The 19,322-nt window shown below is 36.6% G+C and overlaps 1 protein-coding gene across 2 annotated transcripts in view; it reads right to left on the reverse strand.

Moving 5' to 3' along the window:
- The window catches only part of IGF2BP2 (insulin like growth factor 2 mRNA binding protein 2), an 89,658-nt gene that overhangs the window by 2,659 nt on the left and 67,677 nt on the right, over window positions 1-19,322 (reverse strand). The window contains exons 6-14 of one of the 2 annotated variants that reach the window (XM_058187216.1): window positions 16,226-16,498; window positions 12,936-13,070; window positions 10,933-11,055; window positions 9,522-9,657; window positions 9,196-9,324; window positions 7,212-7,280; window positions 3,593-3,709; window positions 1,073-1,147; window positions 15-146 (exon numbers count right to left, since the gene is read on the reverse strand). In XM_058187216.1, the coding sequence (XP_058043199.1) occupies window positions 15-146; window positions 1,073-1,147; window positions 3,593-3,709; window positions 7,212-7,280; window positions 9,196-9,324; window positions 9,522-9,657; window positions 10,933-11,055; window positions 12,936-13,070; window positions 16,226-16,498 (1,189 nt within the window). The remainder of the gene's footprint in view (window positions 1-14; window positions 147-1,072; window positions 1,148-3,592; window positions 3,710-7,211; window positions 7,281-9,195; window positions 9,325-9,521; window positions 9,658-10,932; window positions 11,056-12,935; window positions 13,071-16,225; window positions 16,499-19,322) is intronic. The other variant, XM_058187217.1, reaches the window with a different exon arrangement.

Here is a 19,322-nt window from a genome sequence, read left to right on the forward strand (position 1 = left end):
TTTATCCCACTTACTGTTTTGCCACCTTTTCCTATCACCCGACCTGCAGCAGAAGAAGGCACCTTGATGTGAGCTTCAAGCTTCACTTCTTCTTTTGGATTGAAAAAGTTTTCTTCTTTCAGTTTTCCAAATATCCGTCCTTGGGCCTAAGGTAGAAATTAGATCAATGGAGTCTCTTATTATTCATCAACCAGCGAAAGAAAACTTTGAGAAAAAAGATGAAATTTAATTTATAATATATATTCATGATACAAAGAATACATTTGGGTGTTTCATGGGAAAAGAATTGAGTTTTTGAATTTTGGTTGATAAAGAGCTTGAAATTACTTAACCCATCCAGTATGACATCAGTATTGGGTGCTGTGTTGAGGATTCGCCCAGCCTGTTTGCAATACCAAATTTAGCTACAGTAACAAAGGAAAGGACGGCTGTTGTTCCTAAAAACCAATTTTATTTAGAAAACCCAGTCATCTTTTTTTTAAATAGGACCCAGACCAGCTATTTCCTTATCAGTTAGAAAAGTTATAAGCCCATCAGATATCTAGTATTTAAAGCATGATTTGTCCTATTTTGGGACTTAAAATAGTAGTGAAATTACGTACGCTTGTAAAGTTTCAAAAACTTTGGCCACAAATCTGTTCTAACTTCAGCAAAAAAGAAACTCTTTCTAGCATTATGGGATTGAGGTTGCTACCCGATGCACATATATCTGGAATAGTCACACTAAACACAGTGAGATTTACTTATAAGTGGTACATATGAAATACTATATATATAAAACTACAGGTAATCCTTGACTTACAACAATTTGTTTAGTGACCATTCAAAGTTACAATGGCATTGAAAAAAGTGACTAGATACTATTTTGATGGTGTTTCAAGCTATGGCTGTGAGGATTGCCTGAGTCCATATCCCTATAACACTGGGGTAAGCAGCAGTAAAAATGGTAGGTTGCTTGGTCTGCCAGCGTATCTGTCCTCTTGAACAGCTGCTGCCCACATCATTTCAGTAGCTGGAATAAAGAAGCAGGCAACTGTCTTGCTTTTCATGTTATAAGCTTATTAATACTGACCTTGAATTGTGCTTCTGGGGCCCCTGTAATTATAACCATCCTCTCACTGGCATCTGGACTCTCAGCTGGTGCAATCTGCAAGTTACAGGGAACACACAACAGGGTATACAAATTTATTTTTCCCTCAGTTTTCAATCAATGCTTCTCAATCAAATACAAAAAATAATGAAGCAGCTCTGAACTTCAAAGGACACTGCTGTGGATGCCATTATACTGAAAACATTATCATTATTACTGAAAATCTAGATTGGTTCTTGAATTCATCTCTGAATTCTTTATTATATCTAGTTTTTTAAGCAATTTTTATTGTGTTTAATTTTGAGTACCAATTTCAACTACAAAGGGGGGGAAATGAAAAACGGTTCTTCGTTTTTAACAATACAGATTCTATTCAGTTTCTTAGAGTGACCAATAACAATTTCTGGAATCTTTCCTTCAAAGATGGAGCCTCTTGCTCAAAATAAGGAGGAAAAGAAACTCTTCTTTCACTGGTGATAAAACATTGCTGCAATTAACCTAAGATACCTTTTCCCAACAGTTATATATTTTGGATAGCAATGAAGTTCTTAGCCATTACCATAGGAGATTGTGGGAATCATAATCCTGTAATAATATAGTATAGAATAATTATTATAGTATGCAATAATTACATCTCAATACTAGTTGAAGATGAGTGTGAGAGAACAAAGAAATACGAGAGAGACCACTTTGCAAAAAGCAAAAGATTTCACATCAAAACACCCTGTTGGAGTTCAGCAAAGTCTCCAATTTTTTTCTTAAGGAAAATGTCTCATTTCTCAATTTTTACCACAGGAATGAGCTTCAGAGTGAAAACCATATTAAAAAAATAATTACTTCTTAAATTAGCAATTGTTCTATACAGAATGTATTCAAATATGTTCAGCAGTAGTTTTGGTGTATCATAAGTTGCAATCCAAAAGTCTGATTCTTGGGGATTCATTCACAGATTACTCTGATTGGTGAAACTTTACCCAAACTTGCTTTGCTCATGTATTGTAGGATAAGTCAGGCTGACTCATCAGACAGTCCCAGAGATTACTTGAGTCAGTCTCTCATAATGAATCATTTCTTAAATACACTGCTTTTCTGTATACTCATCCAGTTGTCTTTTCTACATCAGTTTACAGTATTTGAAGGTTGGGAGAAAACAATTGCCTTCTAAAGAGACGTCCATAGCTAAGATCTGCAGTTATTTCTCCAGAAAGGAATTCTGTTTCCCCACAAATATTTCATCTTTTTCACTGGTACATTGTTTGCAGTAGTCAGTAATTTACATTACCCAGAGGATAGGTAGGAAGCAACTGCAATTCATAAAATGAATGAAAAGTAGGGTTTTATGGATAACTAACCTGTGGATTGCATTCAATATTAGCTAACATTTGTTCAGTCTATCAGTCAGCTATTCTGCCTATTAATTTTGGGGGAAAGGTCTTCTCAGAACAATAAGTTTACTGTATATGGAAGCCCACTGAAAGGATTTTGGAAAGTGATGTTGTGTTAAGATAATTATCGGGTGAGAAAATTACTTTTTTCACTACAATAGCTCACTATCCTAAGTAATCTACTGACATTAGAAGACCTGCAAAGAAGGAAGAATAAGTGAGTTATATGTGAAATAAGTCTTCCCTGCTTTCTTAGCAGTCTTGCTTACAGTTTAGCAGACAGATATGTGTGTATGGTTTGTGTTTTGGAAAGAAAGAAAATGGCAACCAATCTGTTAGGAGAAAGACCAATCTCTTCCCAAAGACACACAGGCACAGAGATTCAGAAAGTAACTTGGTTTTCTTAGACAGTAGACCTGAGAGAAGGTTGAAGAATTGATGATTCTCACCAGTTCTATCAGGTTGGCAGCCAAGTGTAATTAAGGACATTACTTAACTCTTAAGTAGGCATAGGGTTTGTAGAAATAGATACACATATATACAGTGGAGAAATAGCTAAATAGGACATTCTTGAAAAGATACACATATAATTCACTGATTCATTACCTGCTTTAAAGATCTCAGCAGATTACTGCTTTACTTAAAGAAAGTTGCACTGCTAAAAGAAATGTTTCTTATCTTGTTTGTTACAGCAAGAAACAAATGTTTGCAGGAAAGTTTTTGTGTAGAGTGTCATGACAGTGAATCCAGGTTTTCAATGTCATGCATGCTGGAGCTGCTAGTTCTTCATTATTTGAAGGTCAATAAATTCCTTAGTCTTGGTTAATTATTTTTCTTTACTTTTTTAGTTTATATCCTGCCTTTTCTTCACAGCTGAAGATAGTTTACATGGGATCTTCCTTCATTTTATCCCCACAAAAACAACTGTGTAATGTAAGTTAGGCTGAGGGAGAATGATTGTCCTTCTTGGCTAATGATGGATTTGAACCCCAATTCTAGTCCAGAACCCTCATTTTCTGATCAAAGTTCAGTATAAGAATTTGGTTTACGTGATGGAAAAACAAAACAAAACATAGCAATAGAGAAAAGAGGGTGATGATACAATCGTACATCTTACCTTGATTGAAGCACCTGCAAATCTTGCTAGCTGCTTAATGTGTTGGCCCTTTTTTCCAATAATGGCACCTACTGCCTGTGTTGGGATGAACAAATTCACCACTTCTTGCTCTGGCAACTGTGGATAACAAAATGAGACATCATGTACCTTGGGAGAAGACAAGGGGTTGACGATGATTTTTGCCTCCCAAGTTTGGTTATCTTGTACAGTTGAAATGATTTGCATGCAGGAAAAGAGAAAAAGAGGAAGGAAAGCCAGCTTGTTAATGTCAAATATTACTGGAAAAAAGCAAATGTTTAGTTGTGCTTCAGCCTTACTTCATCCTGAAGAAAATTACGAAATTGTGGGGAAGAAAAAATATTATAACATGGTTCCTGTATCCCTTTATCTGTCATTCAATTGGCAATCCCACAGCACATAAGACATTGTAAGAAGGAGACTCTCAAGATAGCTTAATGACTCTTTATACTTTCTATACTTAGAAAATATTTTCTACCCAGATATACGCAAATTAGAATAATCATTTCATGTATAAATACGCATTAAACTCTCTTTTACTATCCTAATTATTAATAAAATATAACAGAGAAGTATTTTATTAAATGGTATCCAATTGACATTGTATATTACTGACCATCATCATCTTGAATCACATTAAGAACACTATATCAGCTTCTATAGGACAGGAGATAGAAGAATAAGATCAACAAGAAGGAAGATCAGTAATTTTCAATACAGGTAGACCTCATTTAATACTGCCTCAGGCAGCAACCTTTCAGAGTTACAATAGTAATGATAAAATTATTTTACAACCATGCCTTTATTTACAACCTTTGTGGTATCTTCTCAATCACATATTCATTATTACAGTCAGTCACTACACGTTGTCCTGTGCCATTTTTTTATTTCCTCCCTCTTGCAGAACAGAGAGATTATATAAACAAGCTATTCCTTCCTGAACTGTTTTTCTCTGTAGTACAGCACTTAAACCAAAAGGTGCTAACGGCAAGTTAACAAGCTCAACTCTGTGATTTTAATTAGCTGTCTGGCAACTGCTGCCTGTAACTGACAAGACTTTAGTCACTTTCCCACCTTTGGCTCATAGTTGCAAACATGCTAAGCAATCACAGTTGCAAATGTGCTAAGCAAACAGCCAATGCTAGTCCACTTCTTTCAGTGTGTATTTCTCATTGTGTGTCTGCTTATTGTCTTGCAATCCCTTCCTCTCTAATAAATGAAAATGCAAACATTAATTCTCTTTTTGCTAATTACTCCAGCACTGAGGTAAGCATTCCAAAGGGTGGAAGACTGGGGAAAAATGCTGTAAGATTTGCCCTTTTACTGAGTTTACTCATGTTTCAAATTCTGGAAAACTTCCCTGCCTTTTAGGCTGACCCAGATGTTTGGGATCGCATCCTTCTGATGCCATAAAACAAAGAAAAATTGAAGTAAAATCATAATCACAGTTGCAGTCACATGATTTTCCACTTAGCAACCACATCATTTAGCAACTGAGCTGTCAGTCTCAATTGTGTTACTAATTATAAATTATAAATATAGTCACTAATTATGTTACTGATTTTATTGTAATTTCTGCTTATTATTGTAACCCACCCAGAATCATTGGGAATAGGGCATATAAATTCAATAATTAATAAATTAATATTAGTTCTTTTAATGTTATTTCCTTCTCAATGACCAAGTCATTGGAAGTCAGGTGGTATGCAAATTTAAATAACACAATAATAACTTCCTCTAGTCACTGAGAGTCATGAATACTAAATACTATGCCAAGAGATTATTGAAAGGATAACAGCAAGCTATGACAATGAGGGTTTGACTCCTCCACTTTTCCTATGTACTTTCAATTTTGCTTAGAGAAAATTGTTTGAATTCTAATTCTTTCTATAATAGAAATGCATATCCAGAGATATCAGGCTGTAAATCATCACTAAAATTATTTTCTAGTTTATATTAGGACAGAAGAACTAAACTGTAAATGAACAAAAGATTATTTTGCAACACACACAAACAGAGTGGAAAGACTGATAATTCACAGCTCTACAATGAAGAACTAAATATACCCCCAGTGATTTTAGGACCCCACTCCCAGATAAGTATATGCAGTTTTACCTGAAAATGTTGGAATGTCCCACAAGGATCATCATTATTAAAAATGAATGATACAGCAAAGCATAAAAGAAATTTGCCATTCTTATTGAATGTCATTTTTCAAGAACTGACAAATTTCCAATTGATTAATTGAGGAAGGATCTATATATTACTAAACTCTGATTCGTATGACCTTTAACTGGCCAAAATGGTGCACTATAGGGCAAAACTTTTCAATTGAGATATTTCAAATGAGCTAGCTTATAGAACGTGTGCAAAATCTGGGAGCCATGACTCCTGTGGAACTGAAATTTGGCAAATGTTATAAAACATTTTATGACATAAAAATTATCATGAAACACTTTACGACCTAGTACAAAATGTCATAAAACATTTTCTGTGCTGACATTTGACTGTGCTATTAAGTTCAACATAGACTATTTTCAAAGCTGATACATCTCTGAATGTATCCCAGCTTTTCCAGAGAAGGCAATACATTGGAAACTCTGTCATTGTTGAAGGCACTGAGGAATCTGATAAGGAAATATCTCTGAAATGATGGCCAAAGGAGTCATGGGTTGTCTAATAGTAATAAACAGCCCTCCAGATTGTTTTTGACCTTTGCCATCACTCTTAGCCAATACTGTTAACAGTTACAGCCGATGAGAATTAAAATTTCAAAAAAAATCTGAAGGACAACACATTATTCACTTCCACTATAGAGCAAGAGAGACCAAGCTAGCATTACGGACATGAACTCTAGGCAATAACAGAATTGTATCAAGTGAAGCTTTCTGAAGCTTAGATATTTAGTTATTGATCTCTGCAGTTGGTGAAGTTTCTGTCTGAGAAGGCACCAAGATGCTACATAAACAAGCAGCAGTATGCATAATATAACATACAGAAAAAAACAGGTTCAATTCTTGCCATTTCTTATTAATAAAATGGGTCTCATAAAACTATTCCACAACCTTGGAGAGCCACTACCAATTAAACTAGATAACTTTGGGTTAAGGCCAATAGCTGACAGTATAAGTATTATATGTTCATATTACAGTACAAGTATTATATGTTCATGTGTAAAACATTATCAAAGTAGCAAAACAGATTCTGAGAAATGATAAATAGTGCTTTGCTAACAATTGTCCTGAGGAAAACTATTGCCAACAACTATTATGAGACCACTGTACTTCTATACTTCAACTTGATTAGCTAGCTGCCCATTGAGACATAAAGTGTTGCAGTTGGTGTTGGTGCCTCCAGAACTGTAAGCAAAATGTGTAAAGCAAATACTACATGCAAGGACAGAGAAGATCTGCTTGGTAGCTTTATCACGCAGCTAAGTTACTTTCTCTAAACAGGACTGGGTGAATCAATGTTTAGAAAACTGCCACAGTGCAGAATCATTTGACGGCAGCCTAAAAGCCTGCAAAGCAAAAGGCGGGCATGATACAAAGCAAGGTGCATGAAAGGGTGGCATCCAGACAGAAGAGGGTAACGCACTTACGGAGTGCAGATGGGGATATGTGCCAGTCAGCGAGGCTCCATTAAGGCCCGAAAGGTATGCTGCTTGGCTCTACGGCAGGAAAAAAAGTTAACATCAGTGGGGGCAGGCCAAAAGCTAAGGGCGTAAGTACCAGGAAAATGTACGCAAGAGGCTTTTTGGAGAGATATTGGACTGAACCCCAAATGCCTGACAAGCTATTCCTATAGGTTCTTGCAAAAAAGCCTTTATGTATCTTACAAAACTGGCCTCTATAACAAGCTGAGCTTCCTTAATAACATCTCCAGAAACCTGAACTATTTCCTTTCTATTTTATTTCTGAAACCAACCAAAATATAATGTAATTCTGATTTTATATGCTATTAAGATCTATTAAATGGCTTCTAGTGTCTCATTTATTTTTATGATTGTACATTTGTACTACTTTATTGTTTCACTGACTTGAGTTCTCCATGTAATTATGGTTATTATTGTCATAGTTGTGAACCACTGTGCAATATTTTAAAATTAAATAACATATGAATCAGTCTTATGCTGAATCAAACCACTGGCACATCTAGATCAGTGGTAGCAGTAGCTCTCCAAGATCTGTCTAAGATCCCTTATTCACAGGAGATGCCTTGGAATCCTATGCATATAGAGCAAATATAGAGCAAATGCCCTACCACCAAACAATTGGATCATTCCCTCCATATCAGTGGTGAAATCCATTTTTTTTACTACTGGTTCTGTGGGCGTGGCTTGGTGGCATGGTGTGGCTTGGTTGATGTGGCAGAGGAAGGATACTGCAAAATCTCCATTCGCACCCCACTCCAGGAGAACAATACTGCAAAATGTCTGTTCCCTCCCCACTTCTGGGGGAAGGATATTGCAAAATCTCCATTCCCACCCCATTCTGGGGCCAGCCAGAGGTGGCATTTGCCAGTTCCCGAACTACTCAAAATTTCCGCTACCAGTTCTCCAGAACCTGTCAGAACCTGCTGGATTTCACCCCTGCTCCATATATTCTGGAGACCAGTGTAAGACCCAGAAAGGAACAGTGACTTTAACATATGAGAACCAAAAATGGACAATGAAAACCATACTTCTTCGCATGGAATGACAACCAAATAAGAATATACCTTTTCCCAAATGTAGTCACAGATCTATAAAAGAAGATTTTATATGTTTTGTTTTCAAAATTAAGTTCATACAAAACAAAAAAGTATCTTAGAACCCTCTTCTACAAACAAATGCCACTCAAAAGACTTAGCCACAAAAGACAAATTCCCCCATGAAAGTTTGCTTTCAAAAAGAGGTGCTAAAGAAATATGTTGTTTTATCCTTGTTTGAAAGTGTCTTTCGCTATATTACAAGTAATCTGAGAGATGGACCTCTATTACTGTTCTGTCATTTGTAAAAATCTTGCTTCCATTCTACGGCAACTGAACTTGCTGTTTCTCTCCAATTACAATTGGAGATTACATTTGAGTAAAGATAGTACCTAATACAAACCTGATATTTCCCTTACAGAACAAAACATGTTCTTATACACAGCCAAAGAAAGAAAGAAAGCCTAATACTATATAACCCTTATTTCCTAAAAAAAACTGAAGGCAAGCATATCAGCAAACAGCCTAAGCATTTGAGACTCTTATAGAAAAGGATTTGGCAGATAGGCACCTTTCCAAATAAAACACCGATCTTGTAGGCAAACTTAGAAAATAAACATGATAGGCCTTCAGTTCTTTTATCATGTTTATTTTCTAAGATTGTCTACAAGGCCCTCCTGGAGCCAAGAACTGTTCTTGGAAACAAAGATGATACTGAACCTGCTTTATAAAACTTTGGATTCTTAAATGTACATACATACATATGTACATATGTATAAAAGTCAATATGGGGCAGGGAACTCGACAAACTTCAAGGCAGAGGTCTGTATACCTATTGGCAACTTGGGAACCATGTTGTTGGCTATACGTACAGATGTGGATGTGTGTCTACTTACAGCAAAAGGGTTGTAGGGAGCAGTAATAGCAGGTCTACGGGCTGCAGCTCCTGAGGGAAGCATGGATAAACCTGTTGAGAAGATGCCCAATGCATTGAGATTAAGTCCAGGGATGAGATTGGCTTGTTGCTAGAAAGAAACACAAAGAAAAATGGGATAAACAATGTAATCTGATGGGGAAGGAAAAAAGATGAGGCCACAGGACTTTTATTTAGCAAGCTCTGGGGCATCTCAGGTTCACTTCCGTCTTTATTAGACTTCTTATATGATTTGTAATTATTTGGTTTTGACAAAGAAAACACATATACACCAGGAGAGGAACTTACATTGATTGCTACCACGTCATTCTCATAGGCTTCCCGCAGTTTGTTCATTATCTCTACTTCAGCATTGGTACAGGCCTCAATCGTACCCTTCACAGTGATGGTTCTTTCAGGGTTATAAATGGTTAAATCCTGCAAACTGAACAATCACAAAATAACAAATGAATATCCTTTCAATATAAAAAAATAGGATTTATAGCCAGCTCTAAAACGAGGTCAATAGGGCAAGTTTGTCAGAATGAATCTTTTTAAATAAAATCCAAGCAGTTAAATTATATTACTGGGTGGGTGAAACCCATCAAATTAGAAAACGCCCTATTTACGCAGAAGGCAACAGTGAATGGCTAACGTTGGAATCAACAAGCACCAATAATTTTATGAAGTGCTGGAGTTTATACTAGGAGATTTGAGACCTTTAATTTCTGAATGCAACACTTTGAATCACACTGGATGATAGAGTTGCTTGTGAACTGAAGATTTTGAGAAATGCCATGTGCAAAAAGACAGGCTCAGGTTCCTAGGCTACTTACTGCATTAATAAATCACTGGGTTTTTTAGATGAATTTTATACTGTTCCCAAACCAGAAACAGTAACCTAACTTGTGTTGAAGAAAGGGAATAATTTAGCATACATCTACTCTAAAATACTTCCCACTGTAAATGATTATTTTCAATCATTTTAATTAGCACTAACTACTTCATTACAGAGAGGTAAGTAGACAGGTTGGTGGAATGGATGGATGGATGGATGGATGGATGATTGGAGACAGTGAAGAGACAAAGGCAGGAAAATAATGGTAGCTGGAAAGAAGGCCCTCATCCTTATAAATAAATTAGTATTATAGAATTATAGTGCTATTATGTTCCTTCATGTAAGGAAATTTTCCTGGTTCATTCATTCTTCTAAGCCACATAAACATGTGGTGTTTTACTGACATTTTATATATTTTACTTTATTTAAAAGCTGATGTATTTTATGAATTATTAAAATTTATACAGCTACCCATGTACTAAAAGGACTCTGGGTAGCAAACAGAATTAAATACGCCATGCAAATTTACAACTCAATTAAACATTAGCACTATAAAACTATAAAAAATTTTCTGGGTTCAATGAAATCTAGATGTCTCTCTCTAAACTAGGCTAAGACAGTACAGGTAAGTTCTGCTTAGGAGGGTGAGCAAGCTATGGATCTAGAGTGCACCATGCAGCAGACTAAGAAGTAAGAGTTGTGTCCAGCTTTTCCCAACCAGTGTCTCCTAAAAGTGCTGGACTACAGCTCCCATCATCCCCAGCTAAGTCATTTGATGTCCTGCATGGGGAGAATGGGTGTTAAAAGTCCAACGTACCTGCAGGGTGTTAGGTTGGGGAAGGCTGGTCTTGCCTGATGGCAGCAACATTCACTGGTACTCACGGAGAAATAGTGATTTTGGTCCCTGTATCTTGCTCAATTTTCTTCAAGTTTCTTCCTTCTTTGCCAATCAATCTTCCAACTAAGCTGTTGTGTGCTAAGATTTTCAAAGGAATCTCTTCAGCCCTAAGGAGTATGAAAAACATACAAAAGGTCACAGAAACATACAGAGATACACTTCCAAAAAATTTCCAACCAGATTTTATGTGGAAAAAAGTGTCCTGGATATTCCATCATCACCATCACCCAATACTGTAACCAAGGAAGGGAAGTCTACAGTTAAGACTTTGCTTGTGGGCTTGTGGGCATGAAAAATCAGTTTTCTAAAAACTAACCTATATATTTTGCAATTAGTTAACAGCAGAATAGTATCAATAAGCAATTTTACTACAAGAAGGAAGTCATGTTGTTGGGAAGGAGGAGGTTGTGTGAGGTAGACTTTAAAAATTAATGGAGATGTGTTTTTCTAGGGAGTTATAGATATACTTCTTGGTATTACTCCAACCCACAAAAAATTTCCCGATGTGGAACTTTTCTGTTTATTCTAGTAATTTGAGCCAGTGGAATATAAAGTGAATACATACAGGTTCAGTCAATGGTGCAGTTTAAAAATAAGAGTAAGATAATGGGGTTTACTATTCAACTTAAGTTAGTATTTCTCTGTGCTGAACAAAGTAACAAGCTTGTAGTTGATAAAACAATGTGGACCCACATCTTTATTCTTTAAAGCAGCAGCCCCCCAACCTTTTCACTGACGGCACAGCCCTGTGTGTGTGTGTGTGTGTGTGTGTGTAGGCTTTATTTTCTTTTTAGTATAGTTGTATGTTACATTTTATATCATCATCATCATCATCATCATCATCATCATCATCAGTGTTTTATATACATGTATAGTAATCTTCCTAGACTTCAGCTGGATTGAGGCAATATATAAATTTCATCAATAAATACACTTCTAGCTATGTATAAGTATATCAAATCAAATATCAGGCATTAGAAATGCATGCCTTCTCAAAACTATAATGAAGCCAAAATCAGAAATGGGGAAAAAGATGAGGGCATGGAAGAGAGAGGTATATTATGAAGACAGTTTTACTTAATTGCTTTACAGTGATACCCTGGCAGCAATTTCCATCTAACCAAAAGTTCTCTGCTCCAAAAAGACCTTTTCCATTGCATGAATACACAAATAAGCCTTTTTGCCTAACCCATGGGTGAAAGTCTTTACTGGTCAACCAATCTGTCTGCATGCATCTATAAGTGCATTCAAGCACATGTGCATTCATTATGTCATACAGATGCAATCCTTCCCAACAGTATTATACTCTGACAGTTACTTTGCAGTATCTTGTCTCCACCTGACAGTGGTTTCTAGTTTTATGTTATTCATGCTTTCAAAATAATTTAATTTAAAATGCTGGTGATTTAAACTTCATGCTTTACAGCAGGGGTTTCAAACTGGAGGCCCAGGAGCCAGATGCGTCATGTGCGGCCACCCCAGCTCCGCAAAGAGAAAAAACATCACGATACATTACATGACGGCAATGTGATGCGGTGAGTTTGACATCCATGCTTCATAGCAAACAAATTTGCCTGATAGATGGCGCATGAAGGAACATCAGGCCAGATCATCTTGTCCAAATAGCAAAAAAATATCAATTTATGAACTGTCAAAAATATGCTAACTGAAATCTTCTTGACTATCCTTTACAAAAATTGTATTCCCTTTCTGGTTAATTTTAGGGTGCATTTTTTTGTCTTCAGAGCTTTGACTTCTCCTGCAGCTAAGTAAAATATTTGCAAAGATTATCCAAGTAAGATTATCCAGCACAAGAATGGAAAAGAAAGTCTCCTTAAAGTTTTTTGTATTTAGCTTTGATAACTGGTTTCACATAAATGTTGTTCGTTATTTACAGTTCTAGAGATCACCTTCCTCTTGAATATTTTTTTTAAAAAAGAAACATTTTTCATTTCCCATCTTTTCTGACAACATAAGAACTACTTACGATTTTGTTTCTTCAGCCTCTTTCTGCATAATATCAAGTATCATGCGACATGCTTCCGAACACCCTTCAGGGGTGGCATGAATGGTTATTGGTTTCTCAGCAGCACCAGCATTCTCTTTCCGATGAATGTCTACCCTGCAGTAACAGAGTACATACAAAGAAATCTGCTAGGGATCAGAGGATGGTGCCTAACTTGACACCTTGATAAAAACAGGCAAATAAAAAAAAATAGTATTACAAAGATACAGAAAATTATTAATTTGCTTTCAAGGCTAATACAAAGGACATATTAAGACTTTGGAATAAAATAGATTTGGTTCACATGTTATTCCAAAACAATTGCTTTGGTAATGGTGTATATTTGTGTGCTCTTCTCCACTCTTACTCTCTGACTTCCTGATTCATGACAAATCATACTTTTATTATTATATTTGAATAGCATTTGCACTTTTGCATCCATTGTCCATAAAAGCTTGCTCTTTTCTCAAGTTCAGAAAGTAATTTGTTTAAATGGAGCCTTGTGTAAATAAAAGTAAAGAATACACAGCTACTTGTGTCTGAATGAGACACTCAAATCTAACCATCTCTACAGGAGTTAAAATGAGATTTCCCCCTTTCTAGTGACATCATTTATAAAACGTACCTCTTTAATAGAAATCAGAGAAAAGATAGAAACCTCTATACTTTAATTCAACACTAGCCAGTACACAAGCACACCAAAGGTCTTTTGTCCTTTGTCAAATGTGTGGGTGGCCTTCTCAGGCATTTACTGACCTTAAGAACACATGCTTTCCTGATATTAACACAATTTACATGTACTGAGAAGCCAAGCATTAATATTAAGTGTAAGTGACCTTTCAGAACAGAAAAAAAAGGAAGATCTTGTAAGGCTTCTGAGAGAGGCAATGCATGTAAAAATGTAGAAATGATTGTCTCCCATGGCTGATTGTCTATGACCAATAACTCATCATGTAGTTTAGGCAGTTCTTTGCACTTCCAATAGTGGTGAATATCTGTAGCTCGGGTGTAGGATGAGGGTGAAGGTTTGTTCTCTAAGCTTAGCTTGTGGGTTGGTTTCTGAATGTTTTGTTACCAATTTTGTTGTTTGTAACAGTTTTGTTGTTTGTAACATTTTCAGCAGACTTTAGGGGATGGAAACTCCACTGAAGATGTTAGCTAGTCTGGTAATGAAATGTTCGGAAACCAACCCACAAGCTCAGAGAACAAATCTTGACCCTCAGTTCTTTGCACTACCATGCATTTCTGCCAATGAAGATCTTAAGGAAACAAGCCCAACTATCTAACTCTGAATGAGAACAATTTGACATGAAAGAGATTGCCAGAATGAACAATCAAAAATGCCATTCAGTTTTTTCTGAGTTGGCCTTCATTTAGTACTAGTATCAAAAATTTCATAGAGAAGGGAACACTACTGATAGAGGAAAAAGAAAAACTGGAGACGGAAAAGAGACAGAAAATAAGAAAGACATCAAGGGGGAGAGATAAATCTTTGAATTTGCAACTATCTCCAAACACATCTAGCTTTCTAAACAGGTCATCTTTGATGGAATTTGGCTGACAGAGTAGCTATCTTGAGGCTATGTACAGAAAGAATGGACAGAAACATATCCATTCAGCAAGCGTTTATAGTTACAATTAAAATTACGATAGATAGATAGATAGATAGATAGATAGATAGATAGATAGATAGATAGATAGATAGATAGATAGATAGATGCGACCACTTGCAGGAAGTCTAAAGATATATGGACCAATATTTGTAAGTCCAAGCATTTTTAGGCATCATCATATAGTTTGGTTCTAAAAACACTAGACCATCATGTTGCATTGGTTCTAGGCAAACCGTATCAAAAATGTTATATTTATTTTGAAAGTGGAATAAATGTTAAAATGTTAAAAGGTGAGAATGGGCACAATTCTGTGGTCTAGGCCCAAATTCTTTTTGTGAAATAGCGAAAACAACAGAAAATGAATAAAAAGTCATATATACTCTTTAGCTACAGTATCATTCACAGTATTTTTAGGAAAATAATCACCCAGGAAAATGATATAAAATTTCAATCAATAATCTGAACAGTACTACATACATAACAATTGCAGTCTCAAATACCAAGCATTACAGAATACAGTGATTGCAATTTCTCCTTGGTCTACTCAATAGGTGAGCTTGGGAAGGTTTTCTTTTAAGGGTGGCCTACAAATATTAAGTAAATAAATGGCATTCTTATTTCATGCAAGCTGCATGATAGTGCAAGATGTTTCTAGTGATTATGGAGATAAATATACAATTAACATTTAAATACAGATACAAAACTAAATTCCAAGCTCATGCCTATTAGTACTGCCTCCAACAGATCACTGAAGATATTATTAGACTTAATTAGAGAGCTAACATTGAGATGAAGGATCAAATAGTAAATCCACAATGATTTATACTATTTATGACAAAATGAGAAACATATTTTTAATCTCATCAGTTGGCTGAAAATATTTCTTTTTGAATAGTAGAAATCATCCATAGGTGGCTGAAAAGAAGCAGAAAAACAAATACCGTATATACTCGAGTATAAGCCGAGTTTTTCAGCACGTTTTTTGTGCTGAAAAACGTCCCCTCGGCTTATACTCGGGTCTATACGGCTTATACTCGAGTTTTGTTTTTTTTAAGCCCTCGGCTTATACTGGGGTCTATACGGCTTATACTCGAGTTTTGTTTTTTTTTCTTTTTTTCACATTTTACCGGACGGCGCGGGGAAGCCCTGCGGTGCAGTGAGAGGGCGGGCGGGGAGCCGCCAGCCTTCTCAGCTGAGGGAGGAGGTTTCAACCGGTAGGTGCCTCATTTCCCACCCTCGGCTTATACTCGAGTCCCCAGTTTACCCCAGTTTTTGGGGTAAAATTGGGGACCTCGGCTTATACTCGGATCGGCTTATATTCGAGTATATACGGTATCTGGAATGGGGAAAACATGCTGGGTTACAGTAGTATCTCAGAACAGATGAGTAGAACCTGCCCATGATTTTGAAAAACAAGATGAGTGAAGCTGACAGGATAAATATTAACAGGACTACAGGACCTATTAAAGCATTCCTAAGAATTTGTACAAAACACATCAATAGTGAGTTAAAAGGCTTTTATACAAGGTAACAAGCTTTTGCCCTGTAATGCACAGGTGAGTTCACAGTTCAGCATTCGGTCTAAAGATCACAAGCTAAGGACACGAAGCTACAAACAGAACCCTTATAGAAGGAAATTAAACCATCTGTGATACTTACTTGGACTGGGTTTGCTTAGTAAGGTTCTTTATGGTCAAGCCCTCCTTTCCTATGATCGCACCAACAAATTGCGTGGGGACCAGGATCCGTAGAGGGAAATCGAGCTGTTTGGGCTGCGAGGAGCCCCCAGGGGAGGGGCCCTGCTCCCTGGAAGAGTGGCCCCCACGCCGGGATCTCTGGGGGGGCTGAGGGGAGCTCACCTCGTCGTCTGGGATGTAGGAAATCTTGAAGGAATAGTTCTCAAACTGGTGACCACTAAGCTTCTCAATTGCTCTAGAAATACAAAGAAAGGAGTGGGGGAAATAATTACTACAAGAAATGTTTACTTCAACACACCAGCCTCTGTAACAACCTCCCTCAGCATGTGGCACCTGCATATGAAGGTCCATAATCACTATCCATCCATATACCCCAAAAAATTATGGGAATTATAGTTTGGAGAATGTTTTTGAAAGAAAATCATGCCAATAAGGATGAGGATATTATCAGACTTAATTAGAGAACTAATATAGAGATGTTTTATTTCAATATGCTTACTAAAATAGAGACATATGACATTCTTAATGTATGAATGCATATCTCAATTCTAATGGTTGATTTCACCTTTTGGAAATCACAAATACCATGATAAAACACAAGAGGAATGTTGAAATATTGAACATTCAAAATCAGAACAAAAATCCAAATTATCTCAGAATATCTAAATATTATATATGAGCATATGATTGTAAAAGTAGGTATCTATCAGAAGCCAATATTTTCTATTTACTGGTAAATGACATTTTGATGTTTATAATTGTAATCCTGCCTTAGACATAATTTGGCTGCCATGTGCTTTGAAAATACAGAATTGTCACATATAGAAAAAAACCATCACAAGTAGATTGGGCATGCACATTTCTTTGAAGCAGGTATATAAAACTTAATGCTTACAACCCTGATCTGGATCATAGGGACTTGAATGAGACTCCATTTCCCCAATCCATGTCTCTTACCTCCCAAATGGAGCACTTACCTTACAGAGGAAGATAAAAGTTGTGGAGATCAAGCAATAATGGCCTTTGCAGGCATTCTAGTTTCTATCACCAAGTGGCATCTATGTTTTGGTCATTCCAATTCATGCAGAAGAACATAGGAAATACAGACTCCCCACTGTATGACCAATAGCAAATCTTCTCAATTGCAGCATCTGCCCCTGGAATACTATTCATTCTGGAATTTATCGGGCACCCACACTGTTTAAAAGAACTTTGAAAATGTGGTTCTTTCCCCAGAACCTGGTTGAAGGATTGTGGACTTTCTGTATTTCTTCTTTCAGTTGTGGTTAGAATGGTTCCCCCCCCAAAAAAAAGATATTTGGGATTTCTTATTTGTATCATCTATATTTTATTAGTGTTTTTATTATAGGCTGTCTAGATACAGGTTGGATGGCCTACAACTTGAATAAAGAAATAAAATAAGCAGCAAGATCCCTCTGCTTCTCTCTGTTCATCTTGCACAGAGAATGAAAGTGAGGAGGAGGACACTAGGGGAAGAATCAAGTCTTGCTGCTTTAAGTCCCACCCCAACATCTTTCTATATGCCCACGCAGGAAGCAAGTTTCAGTCTTTATTCTGAATGGCAGTTGTCCAGCCCTGTCTTAAAATGGAAAAATTCTGGTAATGTTTCAGGCTATCTTCAGCCATTTGGTTCAGAAACTTTCACTTCACTGACAAAACAAAGATCCTTCTGTCATCTATTTTTAAAGATACATTAATCAAAATTCTTTAATTATGAAATCAAGAGTACAAACTGCAGTTTAGCTCTTTCTAAAAAACCAAATAATACATCTTGATTAGAAGGCAGGGCACGACACAAGTTAAGCGATTCTAGACACCTGTTGTCTTTGAACATGGATCCTGTTTGTCAAATCACTGCAGAAATTAGATGTATTAAATAATTCCCCTCAATTGCACTGAGTGGTTTTCCATAAACCTGTTTATGTATTTTTTAAAAGCACAGATTAACCAAATATATTTTATTAATGTCTGAATGGCATTTGCAAATGATTCAACAATATAGTGTTACAGAGCAGGTACTGTGTAAAATGACAAATCAAATATATTACAAGAATTATTAGGAATCAGTAGAAATAATTTTTGGTTTACATCCAGCTACATGATAGTTATGATTAAATGTTACTGATTTTTAATTATAAGGGGTGTATTATTTTAGGATGTGTTGTAGGTTAGATAGCAAGGCAATAATATTTTGAAGAAATAGTAAGGGATTTAGAGATATGATATAAGCAATGGCTGAAATGATTGTGGAAATGAATGGCACTATTTTGTTGGAGTATATTGGAAGCTGTGAAGAAATGGAGGAAGATTTCTTTCTCTGAAGGATTTGCTAACCTGGAAGGTCATCTTGTCTGCTGGTTGTTAAAAAGGCTGACTGCCAGCTGAGTCAGCTCTCTGATGTGGTAGCAAAATGAAATGAAGTCCAGGAACTGACATGTGATCTATGCTTAGATCTAGAAGCAATGGAGGCTGCAGTGACAGGATGCAATTCAATAGCTGCCATTGCGCCATTTGGCTGGAGCTAAGGTTAAAGTTGGCACTAGAAGGCAGACAGAGGTCAGTCTAGCAGCCAAGATCTAACATGAATATCCAGAATGTGAGGCCTTGAGTCACACCTGACTGGGAGCTTCCAGTAACATCAGCACCCCAAAGTTGGTTGTATCAATTATGAAGGAGGAGCTCAAAGGGTGCAAGTTGGACTCTAGATTTGTTTGGCTTCCTACAAGTCTGAGGGATGCCTATTCTAAGGAAAAAATGTAGGCCAGACATGAAACCCTTGAGTGGTGGGCACTGTGAGAGGTTGCTATGGTTTGGCCTTTCCTAATGTTGTGATTTTAGAGTACTAGAATGAAAAGAGGACACGTGGAACAATGAGTGAGAAAGGGTCAAATAGTTTGTTGGCCACCCAGTTAATTGGTGACATTGTGAAGTGGCTATTTTCCCTTGGGAATGCAGGGAATGGATTTAATACTGAATCTGCCAAGATAATCACAGCTGTAGTGAACCTAGGGAGATGAGGCAAGTGTGCTATTCCTGGT

The sequence above is a fragment of the Ahaetulla prasina genome, chromosome 6 (genome assembly GCF_028640845.1).
Source record: "Ahaetulla prasina isolate Xishuangbanna chromosome 6, ASM2864084v1, whole genome shotgun sequence".
In the NCBI taxonomy this organism is placed as follows: Eukaryota; Metazoa; Chordata; class Lepidosauria; order Squamata; family Colubridae; genus Ahaetulla; species Ahaetulla prasina.